Source organism: Panthera tigris, chromosome B4 (assembly GCF_018350195.1).
Source record: "Panthera tigris isolate Pti1 chromosome B4, P.tigris_Pti1_mat1.1, whole genome shotgun sequence".
Classification (NCBI taxonomy): Eukaryota; Metazoa; Chordata; class Mammalia; order Carnivora; family Felidae; genus Panthera; species Panthera tigris.
Window position 1 is genome coordinate 23493898 of NC_056666.1, and position 17576 is coordinate 23511473.

General features: G+C 37.4%; 1 protein-coding gene across 1 annotated transcript in view; it reads left to right on the top strand.

Annotated features, from left to right (window-relative positions):
* The window catches only part of GPR158 (G protein-coupled receptor 158), a 420275-nt gene extending 403135 nt beyond the window's left edge, over window positions 1–17140 (top strand). Inside the window, exons 8-11 of the mRNA XM_042991251.1 lie at window positions 3399–3537; window positions 8627–8732; window positions 11856–12002; window positions 12733–17140. Of these exons, the coding sequence (XP_042847185.1) occupies window positions 3399–3537; window positions 8627–8732; window positions 11856–12002; window positions 12733–14208 (1868 nt within the window). The 3' untranslated portion in view covers window positions 14209–17140. The remainder of the gene's footprint in view (window positions 1–3398; window positions 3538–8626; window positions 8733–11855; window positions 12003–12732) is intronic.
* The last annotated feature ends 436 nt before the right edge of the window (window positions 17141–17576 follow it).

Here is a 17576-nt window from a genome sequence, read left to right on the forward strand (position 1 = left end):
GATTTTAATGTTAAGCTTAGCTGTTGGGAGGAATCTTATTTTATCTCTTATTTTTAAATATAATTATACATTACAGCACCCTAATTAACCTGTTCTCCTTTTTTTAATCCTCAAGACAACATTATGTAAAAACACTGCAATAAGGGACAGGAGATAGTGTCTTCAGAAGGAGATAGTTTCTGCTACGTGGAAATCCTTCCATTTCAGCATACTTCTGTGCTGGTGGTTGTTTAACAATATTTCTGGATTCATTATTCCTAAGTGGCAAGCACATTACCATACATGTCGTGGCCCATCAGTAAACAGCAGTTAGCACTATTAATAATAATGCCGGTATGACCTTTACACGTCTGTAATCCCTGCAGTGTTAGAGGGAGTGACAAGGTAACAGAAAGTCTACATCTCTAATAACATGAAAGTGATATCATTTATATTCTTTCAATTCAGCAAATATTTATTGAATCTTATCTATGTATGCTCCATACTGTTGCTGTCTATGTGGGCAAAGGCAGAAAAAATCATTGAAAGCCTCGATTCCTTGTTGAATCATTAGATTGCACACCTGAAATTTATATAACCCTGGATATTAATTATACTTGAATTTAAAAAGTAAGTAAATAAATAAATAAGACTTGCTTCTTTTCCTGAAGGCCATAACTATTTGGGGCTAAAGAAGGGAGTGATTAACATGACTCCACAAATAATTTTCTCTCAATTATATATCCTGTGGCATTATTCTCTGCATTGTGCAATATTGATAGTTAAAACCCATAAGAGATTAGAGGAAGGAAAATTCAGTGCAAGGTAGAATCAATTCAGGTGGCTTTGTGATGGAGGTGGGACCTGAATTGGACATTGAAAACGTGGATAAGATTGGAAAATGTGGGTGAGAAGAAATTCTTGGTGTGAGCAATAGCATAAACAAAGACTCAGAAGCAAGAAGAATCTTTGAAGTGGTCAGAGGACAATGAGTCTTCCTGGGCCAGCTCAGAGTTCATGCTAGGGAGTATTGGAAGGTCATGTTGGATGTATAGCATGAAGTCACAGGGAGCTAGGAATGCCAGGACCAAGCCTTCGTAAAATAATAGTAAGCCACGGGAGATATCTGAATGACGATGCATGCAGTACCTCACAAAAGCCTGACCTGAGGGGTTAACAACTAGATAAATCAGGGGTGAGAAATATACAAGCACAAAAGAATAAGGCCAAGCAAAGTGGGCAACTAACATGAAGCCTGGGTAGCAAGAAAGGCTTAAATGTGAGGACATGTCTGCCCAGGCATGAATCCCTTGTAGTCTTCCTTTTGGGGCAAGAATTATTTCCAGGGTCCTAAGTGAGTATGAGTGAATCTTATAATGGAAATGTGAATCAGCTAACCCAAGTGGAGTGCCAGGGATTTGGACAAATCCTGATGTGATCAAAGTGGAGTTTCAGAAAATAAAGAATGAATGAACACAGGATGAAGCCAGGTTTAGATGGGGCAGTTGAAAAATAACTGTAACAAATAAAGAGCAATATGATAGGCACTTAAAGGGTAGTCATTGTGGGCACTGGGAGGAACGGTCCCTATGAAAAACAACTCAAAGTAGAAATGTACCAAAGAAAGGCAGCTGAGATTTCCAACCTGGGTAAAGAGGCGATAGCAGTACCATGGACAGAAATACAAGTTAGAGGGCCACTGGGTGGCTCAGTCGGTTAAGTATCTGCCTCTTGATTTCAGCTCAGGTCATTATCTCAGTTTGTGAGATCATGCCCCATGTCAGGCTCTGCGATTACCATGCAGAGCCTGCTAGGGATTCTCTCTCCCTTTCGGTTCCTCCCCAACCCGGACTTTCTCTTTTTTTCCCTCTCTCTCTCTCTCAAAATAAATGAATAAACTTAAAAAAAAAAAGAAAAGAAATACAAGAGTTAGGAAGGAAAGTTCTACATGAAGACCTCAGCATTTCTTGATTTGCTTTTCCTGATCCAGTAGAACTCGGCTGGAAAGAACATTTATAGCACATGGCCAGTGGCCAACATACTGGATAATTGGGACTGAATAAATCTCATGGAGATCTTGGAGTGTGCCTTATTTTTTATTTGGCTTCTAACCACATCAGGGTTTTAGAGTATCTCTTGACAGATGTGTTTATTTAAGGGGTTTTCAATAATTAGGGCACTACCTATTGTTTAAATACTGACAGAAATAGGCTGAAAGGTTGGCAGGTAAAACAGCTTTCGCATATGGGAATGGAAGTCAGTGTCTCAGTAGATAAGTAAGTAGGTTACCTTCAGGTAATGCATTTGATGAAATATTTTCTCCAAATTAGAGCTTTCTTCTTTATTCTTATTAATTAGATATTATCTTCTTTAGATACTATCTTCCGTGAGGTCATGTCGCTAAGACAGATAAAATGGATGGTAGAAATTATTGGTCAAAAAGGGTTAAAGTAGTGATGTTCAGTTTGGAAAAAAAAAGTCAAACGAGGTGTTTAACAATAAGATCCATTTAATGTGTGTTTTTATGTATTCCTTTACTTATCTAATATCTACCATGTCCGTAACTATATTATGTGCTTTATATCCATTTTTTAATTTCATTAGCAAATAATCTCATGAAATATGTACTTTTTATTATTCTCATTTTCCAAATAAGAAAACTGTGGCCAGAGACGTTAAATTGCCTCAGATTATGCAAAGTTAATTAGAGACAGAGCCAGAATTTCCAATCAGGCCTAATGTGATTCTGAAGCCCTTATCCTTAACCGCTTTACTATGCTTGTCTCTTCTGGCTTGATCCCACAAACAAGGTGATTATGAATTTTACGAAGCCTTCAGCACTCCACCCACAAAAGATGGGATTTCTGTCATGTGTGAAGAAATAATGGTTCATTTATAAAACATGCCACTGAATGTTTATCAACCTATTTTCTCACATTTCTAGCAATGGATATTTTTATGTTGTTGAACCAGATCCAATGCGGTAAGACCTTACATTTCTAGAAGCTACATATGAACACAATACATGCCTTTGTTGCCTTGATGACTTCATTATGACCCAGATGCTCCGTGAATATCTTAAACTCAGGTTGGGGATGTAGAAAATAATTTTACAGTTGTTTCAGGAAAAAGCCAGGCATTAGCAAAAGAAAAATCTGAGACACCAAACACTGTTTTTAAAAAAGCAAGAAAACAAAAACCAAAGTGTACCTTGAAAAGTCTACACACTGAATAGAATCTTAAATGTATGTCACGTGTATTCATATGTGAATGACATTTTGTATGCATCTACTTCTAGCTAAACTTATGTTTCTGTAATAGACACAAAATGCATGCTAAAGCACTTAAAATTTGCATTTTTATTCACCTATAAAACTAATGGAAAATTGTTCTTTTCTTTGTTGTTGTTCTTCTCACAGCTGAATTTTTATTCCTCTTGTGGGGTGTTTATCTCTGCTATGCAGTGCGGACAGTCCCATCAGCATTTCATGAGCCACGCTATATGGCTGTCGCAGTTCACAATGAGCTCATTATCTCTGCTATATTCCATACAATTAGGCAAGTGCTCTATAGAGCTAGCAAATAACTGTTTTATTTCTCCGATGTGTTGTGGTTTGATTTAAATAGCAAAATTGGGTAAAATGCATCATGGAAAGATTCAGGAAGGATAATGTTTTTAAGCTGACTAATTTCTTTGTCACAGAAATGGCAAATGAATGTAGGGTTTTGTTTTTTTTTAACTGTTCTTAGTTCCTGCTGATGTTTTGTTACTACCTTTATCTTGAAGGTTAATTACTCTGTATTATTGTATTCTATCAAACCACTTATAGGAATGTCATTGAATATTGTTATGATATGTAATACTTTTTGTTCTGAAGATATAAAGCTACACATGCATACATCATAAAGTTGATATAATAAATTATCTGTGTTTCCATTCATGTTTAATACATGGGGTTACGCTTTTAAAATCAATATTCAGATAGACAATTTATGTGTATTTATTCTGCTGAATTCAAAACTAAAAAACCATTCCAACCCAAGGACTAGAGTTTTGTGTGCAATGGGGTTTAGCAGTGACCTTCTATTGTACGCATGTATGCCTGGCCCTCCATTTTTTGGTATCCCCTATATTTCTGTACTCGGTGAGTACAAAGGAGGAAGAAAGGGGCTAATGATAAGTGAACAAAATGAAATATGTGTGACTTATCTTCTGCGAATTTATGCCTATCTGAAAATGAAATGAAAACCTCAGTGAGAACAAAAAAGGAAATCCTATAATTTCAAAAGTAACAAAAAAGATGTCATTCACTTGCTCGACATATATTAAAAGTTAGGACGTACTTAAGAATACAATGAGAAATTTTAAATATTCAGCCATTTCCCTCTGTGGAAAAACATTAATAATAGTGGGAGTCAGAGTGGGAAGGTGTGGATCTGTGGAAGTTTTGGAAGATATTTATCATTTCTCACTTTAGTCAATAATTATAAAATTATATCTTGCACTTCTAGGAACAGACGACGGCAGAGAGCAGTTGAGCCTTAGACACACCTACACTTTTTATCTTTTAAGTAAGAAAGGGGGTATTTATGATTTGATCATCTTGGAGGCTCCATCAAAGGGCTAGGAATCCAGGGAATTTGCCTCTTTGCTTTGTCTTGACCCCTCTCAAAAGAGAGAGAAAAGAGAAAACGAGAAGAGGAAGGAAAGATGAGAAGCAAAATATGATATAACTGGGCAAAAAGAAGTCTCTCTCGATCCTATTTAGACTAAAGCTGGAGGACACGAGAGGAGGTGTCCTCGGTGCACAGTGTAGTGAGCACCAGAGAGGGCTCTGCCATGGGCGGAGCCCCAAAGTCTTCATAGGTCTCCCAAACCATCTCCCAAGAAAAGCTGCATTTTTGTTTTTTGTGTCCAGGATATCAAACACATATGTTTCAAGGTATAACAAACATGCTTCTCTAGAACCATTTATAAGTTAAATGTTATATAAACGAACCAATTGCAGAGTTCTAAGCATACCAAGAGGCTTATTGCAGATGAGTTTAAATGTCTTCTGTTGCCAGAATGTGACCATGTCATGCAAAGGCCTTCCTACTTTTGCCCTACAATCAGCTGCTGTATTTCTTAGAACCAAATTGCCCAAGAAATTAAATCTGTTTAAAGCAGTTGCCTAAATTGATTCTTATCCTTTTCTACTTGAAGATTTATTCTTTTCAATTTTCATTGTTAAATGTTTTTTCAATGGATTTGATTGATTGATTGATTGATTTTATTGATTTATTTTTTCAATGGATTTTAAACTCTCAATTGGTCCAAGTCTTTTCAGCAGTAGGCAAGGTAAAGCACTTTTGAAATGAACTTAAAAAAAATTCTTAAGAAGGCAATAGGTGGTTATTACAGATAAATCATAAAATGATAAAAAATAAACTCCCTAATCCAACCACCCAAAAGTGATAAGCACTGTTAACATATTAGGAAACACATGCTAAATATTCACTGAAAATAATTTTCTTGGGAGCCTGGCTGGCTCAATCAGGGAGCATATGACTTTTGATCTGAAGGTCATGAGTTCAAGCCCCACATTGGGCATCGAGCTTGCTTTAAAACAAAATTAGCTTTCTTACTTTGCTTAGGTCTTTCCTACAGAGTCCCAAACAACCTATTAGCCTAGCCAGATGAACCATGTAAACGATGAGCTGGGTGCACATAGACACAAGTGCTGACTGAATTGTTCCTGTTGAACCTAGTAGATTTGGTGTTAGACATGCCATGCTCACAAGATCAATTTTCTTCCAGACAACTATGTAGTCCCCTATAAGTTTTGAACAGGGAGGACTTCCAATGGCAGCAGGGTGACCAGCCTTGGTAGGCCTTGGTATTTTCTTAGGCAAGCCTAAGGACACCTGCGTGGGAAGCCCTACGTTTTAAGTTCCAAATTTAACTTACCTTTCAATTAGATTGTAGCATATTGGCTTCAAAGAATCATAGTATATATTAGCTACTTTCTCAGAAATTTAACTTGTATGGTCATAAACAGCCAAGGATAGAATTATAGTTTGACACACTAAATCTACAGAACACTGACTTTAGGGAGATGAGCAAGAAGCAAGTAATAGGCAGTAATAATTAAAGGAGTCAAGTATATACAATTTCTTATTTACATGTGGACTGAATTTGTACATGCTATGATTCCAATGTTGGTAAAGTCCAAGAATAAGAAACAAGAACGTAATAATTTAAATAAACTGGGTTCATCTTTGTAATTTTTTAATAGAATCAAATAATATTAAATAAGGCATCCAACATCAGCAAAGATATTCTCTATCAATAGGACATATCTGTTCTTTCTTATTTGCTTAAAATATAAAATTATACATACATAACTGTATGTATGTATGTATGTATGTATATATACATACATAAATATGTAAAGCTATAACTGAATATTTATATACAGATTTACTTTTATTCTCATCAAATTGCCAGATTAAACAAATAAACTAAAAGGATTAAGTCCGGCAGTCTCATAATGCAGAAGGCATTTTGCTTAATCTGTTCTATAATCCTTCACTAAGCATAAAGCAGAGCTTTGGGAAAGTGCAAGATTTTAAAAGGTTTGCTTTTCTTCCTAACTTGAATTTTTGAATATTTCTATGGTCCTGACTGTTAGATCTATTTTTTTAGAAGCTGAAATAGTCTTTCAAAGAAAACCAATCTTTAAAATGACTGCAAAACCCAATTTCTCTTAAGATCGTTCTAGTCAGAATTGCAACCTAACAAGCCCAGCAGTATTTAAAAGCTGGTTAATTTGGGGAAAATTGATGTTCGTATACAGTACTTCAAAATTACTTTTTGGGAGACTCACCATTTTAATTTAAAATACATGTAAGCATTGTTCCTTCCAGATACTGTCAGGCTAACATTCACTTGCATTCACTGGCATTCATAATGTTCACTGGCATTTGAATAGGAATCCCCAGTGCGTGAGCCTGTGGACTATAGACCCATCCCCTTCCATATAACTGTCTGCTCCAGAACTGGAAATGGCCCCAGCAGTTTGGGATGAGATCATTTTCCAGGCCACATTTTATATTGCTTCTATGCTTCAGATACTGTAACTTGTTACTGAGGATGATGATCCTATTTCACTGCTTTAAAAAAGAAAAAAAAAAAAATCTCACCTGACCCTACAGAGACTCTGTCAAAAAATATCTCATCCCTGAACAAAGTGGATATTCATTTAGTCATATCCAAGGCAGGTATAAAGCCACTTTTCTGACAAAGGAATTAGAGAAGATGTTAATTCATAAAATCCTGTTTAGTAATGTGTGAGCTATCGTGAGTTTTCTGTACTTCTATGCATGTATTGTAAGTCCATTTTGTCTATGCCTCCAAACACAGGGGAAACCACCTCTCCATTTTGGACAACTCTTGAGCCTCCATTTTAACTTGATATTTGAGGGAGAGGGGGTGAGAAACTTGATATTTGGGGGAGTGGGGGATAGGATAGAGGCAAAAATGAGGAAGAAATCCACTTAGTGGAAATTCTGAGTATAAATAATACTAATTTACTTAGTAAAAGATATAAAATTAGTTTCTTCTATGTTTAGATTCATATATGTTTATATAACATTATATATGTTAATGTTCATAAGCATTGTCTTAAGATATCAGCTTTTTAAATTTGATGATGTATATCACTGAATTAAAATGCTGATTGTCTAATTCCAAATGCAGTAAAATCTCGTATTTAGCTTTTCGTGGATAAACAGTAGATGGGAAAAAATTAAAAGAAAAATATAATTGCAGAGGACCTTGATAAAAGCAACATCTGGCTTCTGAAAAAGAATGAGTCCTTAAAACATGAGTTTGTTTGTACATATACCTAATGATTTATGAAAATATTCCAGCAATTACCAGAGTAGATCTCAGTACTGAAGTTTTCCTATACAAGTTTCCTGCAAACTCTCCTAGAACACAACTTTATAAATTACTCAGCAAGATATGATTTTAAATATGGCATTTTAAATTATCGTAAAACAGTTTGATACTTTACAATAACTAAATTTTTTATTTTAGAAGAGGCGTTTTACAAACCATTAGTATATTCATTTTTCCATTACATTGTTCATCATTGAAGCCTTTGAGGTCATTCACAAAGACAGATAATTACCTACCCTTTTTTTTCTTATTTTTTTTCTTGATTAATGTTTTCAAATGTAGAGAATTAGAATCAAGAGTTATTTGGATGTGTCTCATAGCCCAAATTTTCCTGAAGTCACCAGTTTGTAAGCCCATTCTTCTTTTGAATTCATAAGTGTCCGTTGCTTTAATTTTAAGACATTCAATTTACATACAAAATAATAATTCCAGGAAATGATTAGCACATTATATATCTATATGCTGTCTTTCTTACTAATAACTTAAAATAATAAATAATAAAGAGTTCATATCTTTATCCAATTGCAGTCACTTTGAGCCTTATTCTCCTGGGATGACAATATATGCCATAGAAACAGCAATACAACTGTTTCCATGCTTGCTTGTTTTTTTAAAATACACCAAGGAAAAAAGTTTCCAAGTATCCTAGGGTTTTAAATAGAGATCTTGTTGGATTACTAACTTGGTGAATTCTCATTTCAGATTCGTTCTTGCCTCAAGACTTCAGTCTGACTGGATGCTAATGCTGTATTTTGCACATACTCATTTGACTGTGACAGTCACCATTGGGTTGCTTTTGATTCCAAAGGTACTCCTTTAACATTACTTTTCTCTTGCAAGACAATTATTTTAAATAAGCATGGAGTTGTTTCTCCTTTAAAAAAATATCTGGCATATAGGCCAAGAGAGGTGTGGAGATTTGCTTGACGCTCTAAAATAATTTTAAAGCTCTCTCCTCAGGGAACTAGATGTCTCTTTTCTTTTGGAATTTATTAAATAGCCTATATAATTATTAAATGCTTCAATTTTTACAAAACCCATCATCTGGTTCAGTTCTTTTTCAAATATTTTGATACACAGTTATGTTTTAATTATGGGCTCAAGATGGCTTTTGACTGTAGCTATAACATCAAAATTATTTTTTGAAAAGAATTAGCCTCTTCTAAGAGTCCTCTTGTTTGGATTGATATTCAAGAAGCATTGTATTGCAAACATTCAGAAAATTTTTATATAAATAGAAATAAATAATTACACTGTTGTGTATAGAAGAATCCTGCTTAATAAAGATGGGCTGACAAAGATTTATCTAGACAGCATACTAAAGTGGGGGGAATTATCAATATGTGTTCCGCCCACACTAGTTATACAGTAGGGAATCATTAGCTAAGACTTTCATCTCTCTGAGTTTCAGTTTCCTCATCTAGGACATGATAGCCATAAAGCTGCTTACAGTGAAATAATATGATCGCAGAGTGTGGGAGAATAACATACAAGTTAGAGCATTATTATTATTTTCCTCTTTTGCCCATGGAAAAACAAAATATTAGGACACTATGTATCTGTGTAAGTGGCACACGATATATTATTAGCATGGTTGAGACAAGAATTGTGATTTCTTATCATTCACTCCAGGCTTTACCTCCTCTCACAATTAACCAAAACACTAAATGAAATTCAGCCTGACTGAAAGCCCAAACAAATGTAAACAGAGCCAAATGCCTACTTTCTTCCTTACTTGAATTATACCAAACAGCCACAGTTTCCATGGGCTAGTCTGCTACTGCGGTTTATCCTATCCATTTTCATACTTTCCGTTATATGATTACATTTTTATTAGATGGATATACTGTATACTCAGGCTATTTATTCAGTTGTAAGAATTGAAAACACGTGTTCATACAAAAATTTGCACATGAATGTTCCTAGCAGCACTATCTATAACAGCTAAAAAGTGGAAACAACCCACATGTCCATCAACTGATAAATGTATAAACAAAATGTGGTGTATCTATACAATGGAATACTGTTCAGCAATAAGAAGGAATAAAGCACTGATACACGCTACAACTTGTACAGGCCTTGAAAACATTATGCCAAGTGCAAGAAGCTAGACACAAACGGTTGCATGATTCCATTTCTATGAAATGTCCAGGATAGGCAACCCCATGGAGACAGAAAGTAGATTGGTGGTTGCCACTAGCTAGGGAAGAGGGGATATGGAAGTGACTGCCTACTGAGTTCAAGATTCTTTTGGAGGTGATGAGAATATTCTGGAATTAGATAGTGGTGATGGTTGCACAGCCCTGTGAATATACCAAAAATCATTCAATTGTATGATTTGAAATTGAGAATTTCATGGTATATGAATTATATATCGACTTCAGATAACTACAAAAAAATCGTTGAGGGGCTTTGCCAAGCACTGGTCTATGTACTAGAATAAGAGTAATGAACAGATAACATATGTGCTCTTGTGGTACTTATGTTCTGGAGAAGGGGGAAACAGAAAAGATAAGATAAATATTTCAAATATTATTTTAGATGGATATAAGGAAATATAATGCAGTAGAAAATGGACAATATCTGACAAGTAACTGTTTCTTAAACTCATGGTCACCTCTAAGACTGTGCTTGACAAAAACAAGTCCATTCTTATCAATAACCTCTCAGTGATTCACTAGTAGCTTGTGAGATTTGGAAGGATAGGGACTGTGTTTTATTAATCTTTATGGCCTTAAGTTCCTGACACATGTGGGAACCACAAACATAAGTAGAAGAGTGAAGGCAAGATTCACCCATTTCTGTGGTTTCTCAACCAGTCCCTATAACAAAGCCTTCACAGTTCCTTAAGTAGAGAATTGCCATTTCACATTGTTATCTTATATTGATGTTCACCGGCCCACATAAATATTTTAACAAGTATTGACATTGAAATTGCTCTGTATCATCAAAGGGTGATCTGTTAATTTTTTAAAGGAGTATTTGAGCTGATGACAAGCTGTGAGAAGAGAACTCATTTCCCTAAGCTTTCTCTCAATTTTCATAGAATAGTCACTTAGTTTATATATTGTGTGAAGTGGCTGGATTGTTTTGAGTCTCCCTGCTTTCCATCATTTACCCGATTCATTCTTCTTCATGTCTCTATTTGCAAAAGAATAGAGATAGCAAGAGTACGTGAAACTGAAAAATATCAAAAGGCCACATGAAAATAATAAAAATACCTCAAAATGTTCGGTGAAGGAGGAACTTGAGAATAATGAGCTTGAGAAAAAATTCTGTAAGTTCAGTGAATCTCTGACTTTTAAAGTTAGATATCATCACTTTAGGCTGAGAGGGCTCTGTGCTCCAGAGAGGTTCCACGATTTGTTCAAGATATCACTGTCAACACAGTTGAGGTTGGAATTGAGATCCCTTGTCCCCTGAGTCTTGGAAGCAACTTTTTTGAAGCTAAGTGGAGTAGACAGAAAGTCACTGTCTGTGATCAGAGCCACTTGTGCCCTTAGATGAAATACTGTGTCCCCTATTTGAAACAAAGCGACAAACACAAGGTAGACCCTACTGCTCAACAAATATTTCCATCCAACTGCCGGGGAGTTTAAATTGCTACTCTTGGAAAACATTTGTTTGGGTTTTTCTACCTATTTTCATTTTCAAAATGCAAATATAATGGAAGAGGAGTAGCGTAAGTGAACACCGGGAGCCTGGAGAAAAGACAAAGAAGAAAATAGCAGTCAGAGAAGGAACCACTTATTCATATTGCCTAAGAGCTGTAGCATGTAACATGGAAAGCAAAACACAAACATAGCAGCTGACCTTTTGTGAAGAGTTCCAAGCCGAAGAGATGATATGAACATTAGAACCTTTAGAAAATTAGTATGCTCTGCCTTATAGTGGGCTAATGTCTACAGCTCATATTGAGTATCTATTGCAGTTTTCACATTCAAGCAATAACCCACGAGATGACATTGCTACAGAAGCATATGAAGATGAGCTAGACATGGGCCGGTCTGGATCCTACCTGAACAGCAGTATCAATTCAGCATGGAGTGAGCACAGCTTAGACCCAGAAGACATTCGGGTAATACCAGTATTTCATCTTTCTTATTTCAGATTAACCCCGTTTATACAGGCAACCCCATGTGGGCTGATGTATGTGTACGCTCATCTGTGTGCATGTGTGAGTCAGAGAGAAAAAGAGAAGGGGAATGTGTGTTTTTGTAAGAACCCAAGACATCGAAGGGAGAGTTAATTCAGGTGTAAAACATTTATCATGGTAGAAACTCTATAGGCCAATCTTGATAGTCTCAGCTGACTTTTATTAGCAGCCATAATGGTGAACTGGTTACACTGGTCCCCTAATACCGTTTATGACATTTTGCTGATGGAAAGACAGATCTGTGAGCAGAGAGAATGGGTTACTGAGAATAATCTGTGACAACATATCAGCATTTGGAGTAAGAAGATGCTTTCAGTAACTGATGGTCTGTTGTCCCCTAGATCTGATCTACCATTAGGGGTAATTTTATCAATGGCTACATGATGCTTCCAATATCGTTTAGGGGTATGGCTTATCGGTAGGTAATATGCTGTGTTTTTATTGTGATCCCAGTTGAGTCCGGCACACACAACTCGTAAGTCCCAAGGGCTTGCTCCATGAAACAAGGGTAAAATGCATGTGTTCAGGTCTTAAAGTTCAAACGCTATGTGAAACAGAATGCAAATTAATAAACCTCAAATTACATTTAGTAATATTATCTTGCTAAATCACTAAGTTCCACATCTCTGTGAATTTGCTCTTGTTCTGGCAGGATGAGCTGAAGAAACTCTATGCCCAGTTGGAAATATATAAGAGGAAGAAGATGATTACAAATAACCCCCACCTCCAGAAAAAGCGGTGCTCCAAGAAGGGCTTAGGCCGTTCAATCATGAGGCGTATCACCGAGATCCCAGAGACGGTCAGCAGGCAGTGTTCCAAAGAGGACAAGGAAGTCACAGACCACAGCACAGCCAAAAGCACTGCCCTGGTCAGGAAGAACCCGCAAGAGTCTTCAGGTAACACCGGGAAGCCCAAGGAGGAGTCCCTGAAAAACCGAGTCTTCTCACTGAAGAAATCCCACAGCACTTACGATCATGTGAGGGAGCACACAGAAGAGTCCAACAGTTTACCGGGGGAAAGCCAAGAAGAGGAGTCTACAGAACATTCCACACTGGAGTCTCTGTCAAGTAAAAAATTAACACAAAAACTGAAAGAGAACAGTGAGGCCGAGTCCACAGAGTCTGTGCCTTTGGTGTGTAAGTCAGCAAGTGCTCACAATCTCAGCTCAGAGAAGAAGCAGGGGCACCCACGAACATCCATGTTACAAAAGTCTCTCAGTGTCATAGCAAGTGCCAAGGAGAAGACTCTTGGATTAGCTGGGAAAACCCAAACATCAGGCCTGGAAGAACGTGCTAACTCCCAGAAACCTCTGCCAAAAGATAAAGAAGCAAACAGAAAATACTCAAATTCAGATAATGCAGAGACTAAAGATTCTGCCCCCCCAAACTCCAGTCATTTGGAGGAGCCAAGAAAACCTCAGAAATCTGGGATAATGAAGCAACAAAGGGTCAACCCGTCCACTGCCAATTCTGAGATGAGCCCAGGCACCACCCAGATGAAGAACAACTTTGACATAGGGGAAGTGTGCCCTTGGGAGATGTATGACCTGGCCCCTGGTCCCGTGCCTTCAGAATCAAAAGTTCAAAAACACGTATCTATTGCAGCTTCTGAAATGGAGAAAAACCCAACTTTTTCCTTAAAGGAAAAATCTCATCAGAAGCCTAAGGCAGCTGAACTATGTCAGCAAACCAATCAGAAGAGCATAGACAAGGCTGAGGTATGCCCTTGGGAGAGCCAAGGTCAGCCCGTTTTGGAAGATGAGAAGAATTTCATTTCCAAGACTCAGGTTCCCCCAGGGAGGGCTAACGATGAGAATGGCGGTCAGCGTTATGCGATAAACGTGTGTGCTGGGCAATATGAAGAGCTGCCCCCCAGAGCTGTAGCATCAAAAGTAGAGAATGGAAATCTCAACCAAACGGGAGACCAGGAACAAAAAACATCTTCCCCTGAGGAAAATGTGCCTGGCTCCTATAACTCAAGTAATAACTTTCAGCAACCTTTAACATCGCGAGCTGAGGTGTGTCCTTGGGAGTTTGAGACCCCAGATCTACCAAATGCTGAAAGAAGTGCTTTACCTGCTGCCTCTTCCACTTTAAGTGCAAATAAGATAGCAGGGCCTCGGAAATAAGAGGTCTGGGATACTTGTGGGTGTAGCATCCCCAGAAAGAAAAGGAGAAGAAGGAAGAAACCCTGAATTCCACAGAAGGTAGAAATTCCCAAAGAATATTTGTCAGTCAAGGGAAAGGGGAAAGACGAGGGCAGAAGAAGACCTGGAGGGCAGAGCAACATCACAATGGAGGAATTAGACTGGCCTAGAGAAGTCTTTCCCCTGAGGACATGAGGAGAATCCTTACATTTCGACATGTAGGGAGAGTAGCCCTCACCGTCTGCCCCTGATCAGTATTTGCCCATGGCCCTTTGAAGATCCTAAGCAAGGCAAACCAGAAGACACAGTATGAGACTGTGCAAAGAAGAAGAAGGTATAGACATATACGACCGAAATTCTAAGTAGCTAACTGAACTTACTTTACCTATTTAACCTTGATAGCACTGCTAACTTAATGCATCCCAAAAATACCTTTTATATTAACGATTGCTCTCATTTTCTTATAAATGTATGTTTCAGTACATGGTTGTGTCTCATATTCAAGCATTCCAGGTTGTATAACTTTTGCAAATAACTTTGATATTATGTGACACAACACATTTATGCAATCTGCAGCTACTCAATTGTTCTCGCAAGTTACAGAATACCTGCTATCTATCAACTTTAGTTGATTCTTGAAGTACAGTAAGCTTTCTCTGGCTTGGGAAGCCATAACTGTTATGATAAACTCTTTTCGTTCTGGCTGTGGTTTATATATATTGTGAATTTGGATTTGACTCTATTGTTTCACCTCATGGTTTGTTACACTGTCTTAATCAGGGTTTTTTATACAAGTTGAGTTACTTGTTTTGCACTTCTTGTTAGGACTCTGAGACCCAGCGGTCCTACTCTAGTCATATGTCTCAGTAAAGGACAACTTACCTATTGTTTGTTCAGAGTCAGAGACAGGTAACGCCTTCATTCCAATCTATTGTCCCTTTTAACTCTTTTCAGTATTTCATACTTAGCAGCATTTCGTAAGGAAGAAGCTAAGAGTGAGAAAAATATACTGCACATTAGTATCACCACCGAAAGGGAAGACTCTAGGAATGACATGAGAATTACAACAGTAATCCTCTTCCCTGCAGAGCCAGGGAATTTGCCTTTCAAAACACAGACAGAAAGGGAGCTACTGATAGCACTTTCAAGGGAGTATTTTTTTAAAGAGAAAAATTATGATAGCATCAAGATCATTGTATGGATATATTTTTATTATGCATACCGAATATATATTTTAAATTACCTCCAACTACTTATTCTCATAAACTCTTACTCGTTGCTTCAGCTAGGGGTAGCACTTGCTGGGCTTAAATCCCAAAGAGGTTTATAACCTGATTTATTCAAAGCCTGTAAGGTGGTACAGGCTCTTCATTCTCCCAAGCACTGGAAAACTTACAAGTCCTACATATTGCCACCTCGCTCAAAATTAAAAATGCCAGGTTCATATGCAAAGCAAAACAGCTCCCAGAGCGAAATTTGTAAAACTTACTGCCTTCCACGCTGATCATTTGGCATGGAAATCCTAAGCTGCTGACTTAGCCCTACTGGTGTGATCATGAGAAGAGATTCTGATCTGAAGCTCAGTCTCATCTTAGTTAAAGATGAATTACTTAGAACTAGAAGGCAGACTTCCCTTTCTCTCCCTGCTAAACGCTGGAGTATCGACGGCTTATTTGGCCAGGACATTTCCAGCCTAAGTAACGTTTCATTTAATGAGAAGCAAGGAGAACATGCTAGGAGGATGAAAGATAAGAAAAGAGAATCGGAAGGCAGATATGGGGCTGTTCTGAGAGAATATCATTCTCAGTGGAGGGTAGAAACTAGGACTTCTCTTTATTCATCATCAAATTTTCTCAACGATTTTTATTCAGGAGTCAATGAGCGTGTCACCATTTTGCAAAGCTGTGCATAAATCTTCCTCACCCATTTGCTCACTTTGTGCATTACTCAGGTTGGTGGGGTAGGTTTGAAGAGATATAGAGATTCTATTTTTCTGCATTTCCTTCATTTATTTCCTTCTTTTCTTCCTTTTCAGTCAAGGCCTATGTATTCAGTAACCTTGGAATACAACTTTAAGGTATAGTTGTGAACTTGGATAGGAATTGCCAGGTCTACCTGCTTGTTTCACTTATGTTCAAGGTCTGTGAGCACTTTATTCGCTTTTTGAGACATAAGCAGTCAAGCATCAGTGACTTTTTATTGCACTTCAGGATGATCCTGCTAGAGATGTGGCTTAAAGAAGACTCGCCAAATTACACCTTAGTGACAGTCTACAGTCCATAGATTTTTCTCCACCAGCATAAATCAGTGAGAGTGCCTAGGGTCTTTCCTAGAGTTTCATTGCCATTGCTTATCACCAAGAGAAGTTTAAATCTACAATTCTTGAGGTTATTTTCCTAGATCGATAACAGTAAGAAAGTGAATAAACACTGTTAAGGTCACAAACATTTGCTAGGTTGTCCTTCTCAATGCATGTGCAGGCTGCATCCTGTCCTTGTTTTTAAGCCAGGGTTTATAAATAAGTAGATTTATACCAATCTTAATAGAACTGTATATTTTATGCAAGAATTAAATGCTTTACGACATGAATTATATAACTCAGCCCATTGTAAACTTTGGTGGCAACTTGGATTTGAAACTCGACAGTTCTCTTGTATTTGCTTCCTAGGTTTCTGCATGCAAGTGGTGACAGGTAGGACTGAAAAACACTGCCTTTTGACTTCTAGCATTTAGCAACCGAGAGTTGTAGAGTCAAAAAAGCTGTAAGTCTCTTCACTTAATCTGTGGTTCTTCTGAAACTATTATCTGAAACCTACAGCATCCCACCATGAAATATTTGGTAAATTTATGTTGTGATGTGTTACAGCATGTAAATAATAATAACTTCTCTGCAATAAAACATATTTATATGAAAGTGATTCATGGCGATTTGTGTGTCTATCAAAAGAATCAAATTTATTTCACCTAACCAACTTGAGAAGGAATCCCGTGTATCTTTGGCTTTGGTACACATGCACATACATCCTCATATGCTTATGTACAGAAATATGTGATCAGCCAGATGTGGCCTCAAACAGGTAACCATTTGGAGCCAATAAAACCTGTTAGGACTAGTGATTTTGATTTAAGACAGCTCTGCCTAAATGGGAAGTAATTCAGTTACCTTTTTTAATTATCTGAACACACACGGGCAACTTGCTAAGCAATGGTGATGATCTTTAGATGAACAGGAGTTCCAATGTCCCGTGTCCAGTATCCAGTCACTGCTGCAGTAATACAGAGGACAGCCTGACTAAGTCATGGAGTCAGGGGAGGCTTAGTAGTGCAAGCTCATAAGGCTGAAATTCTGC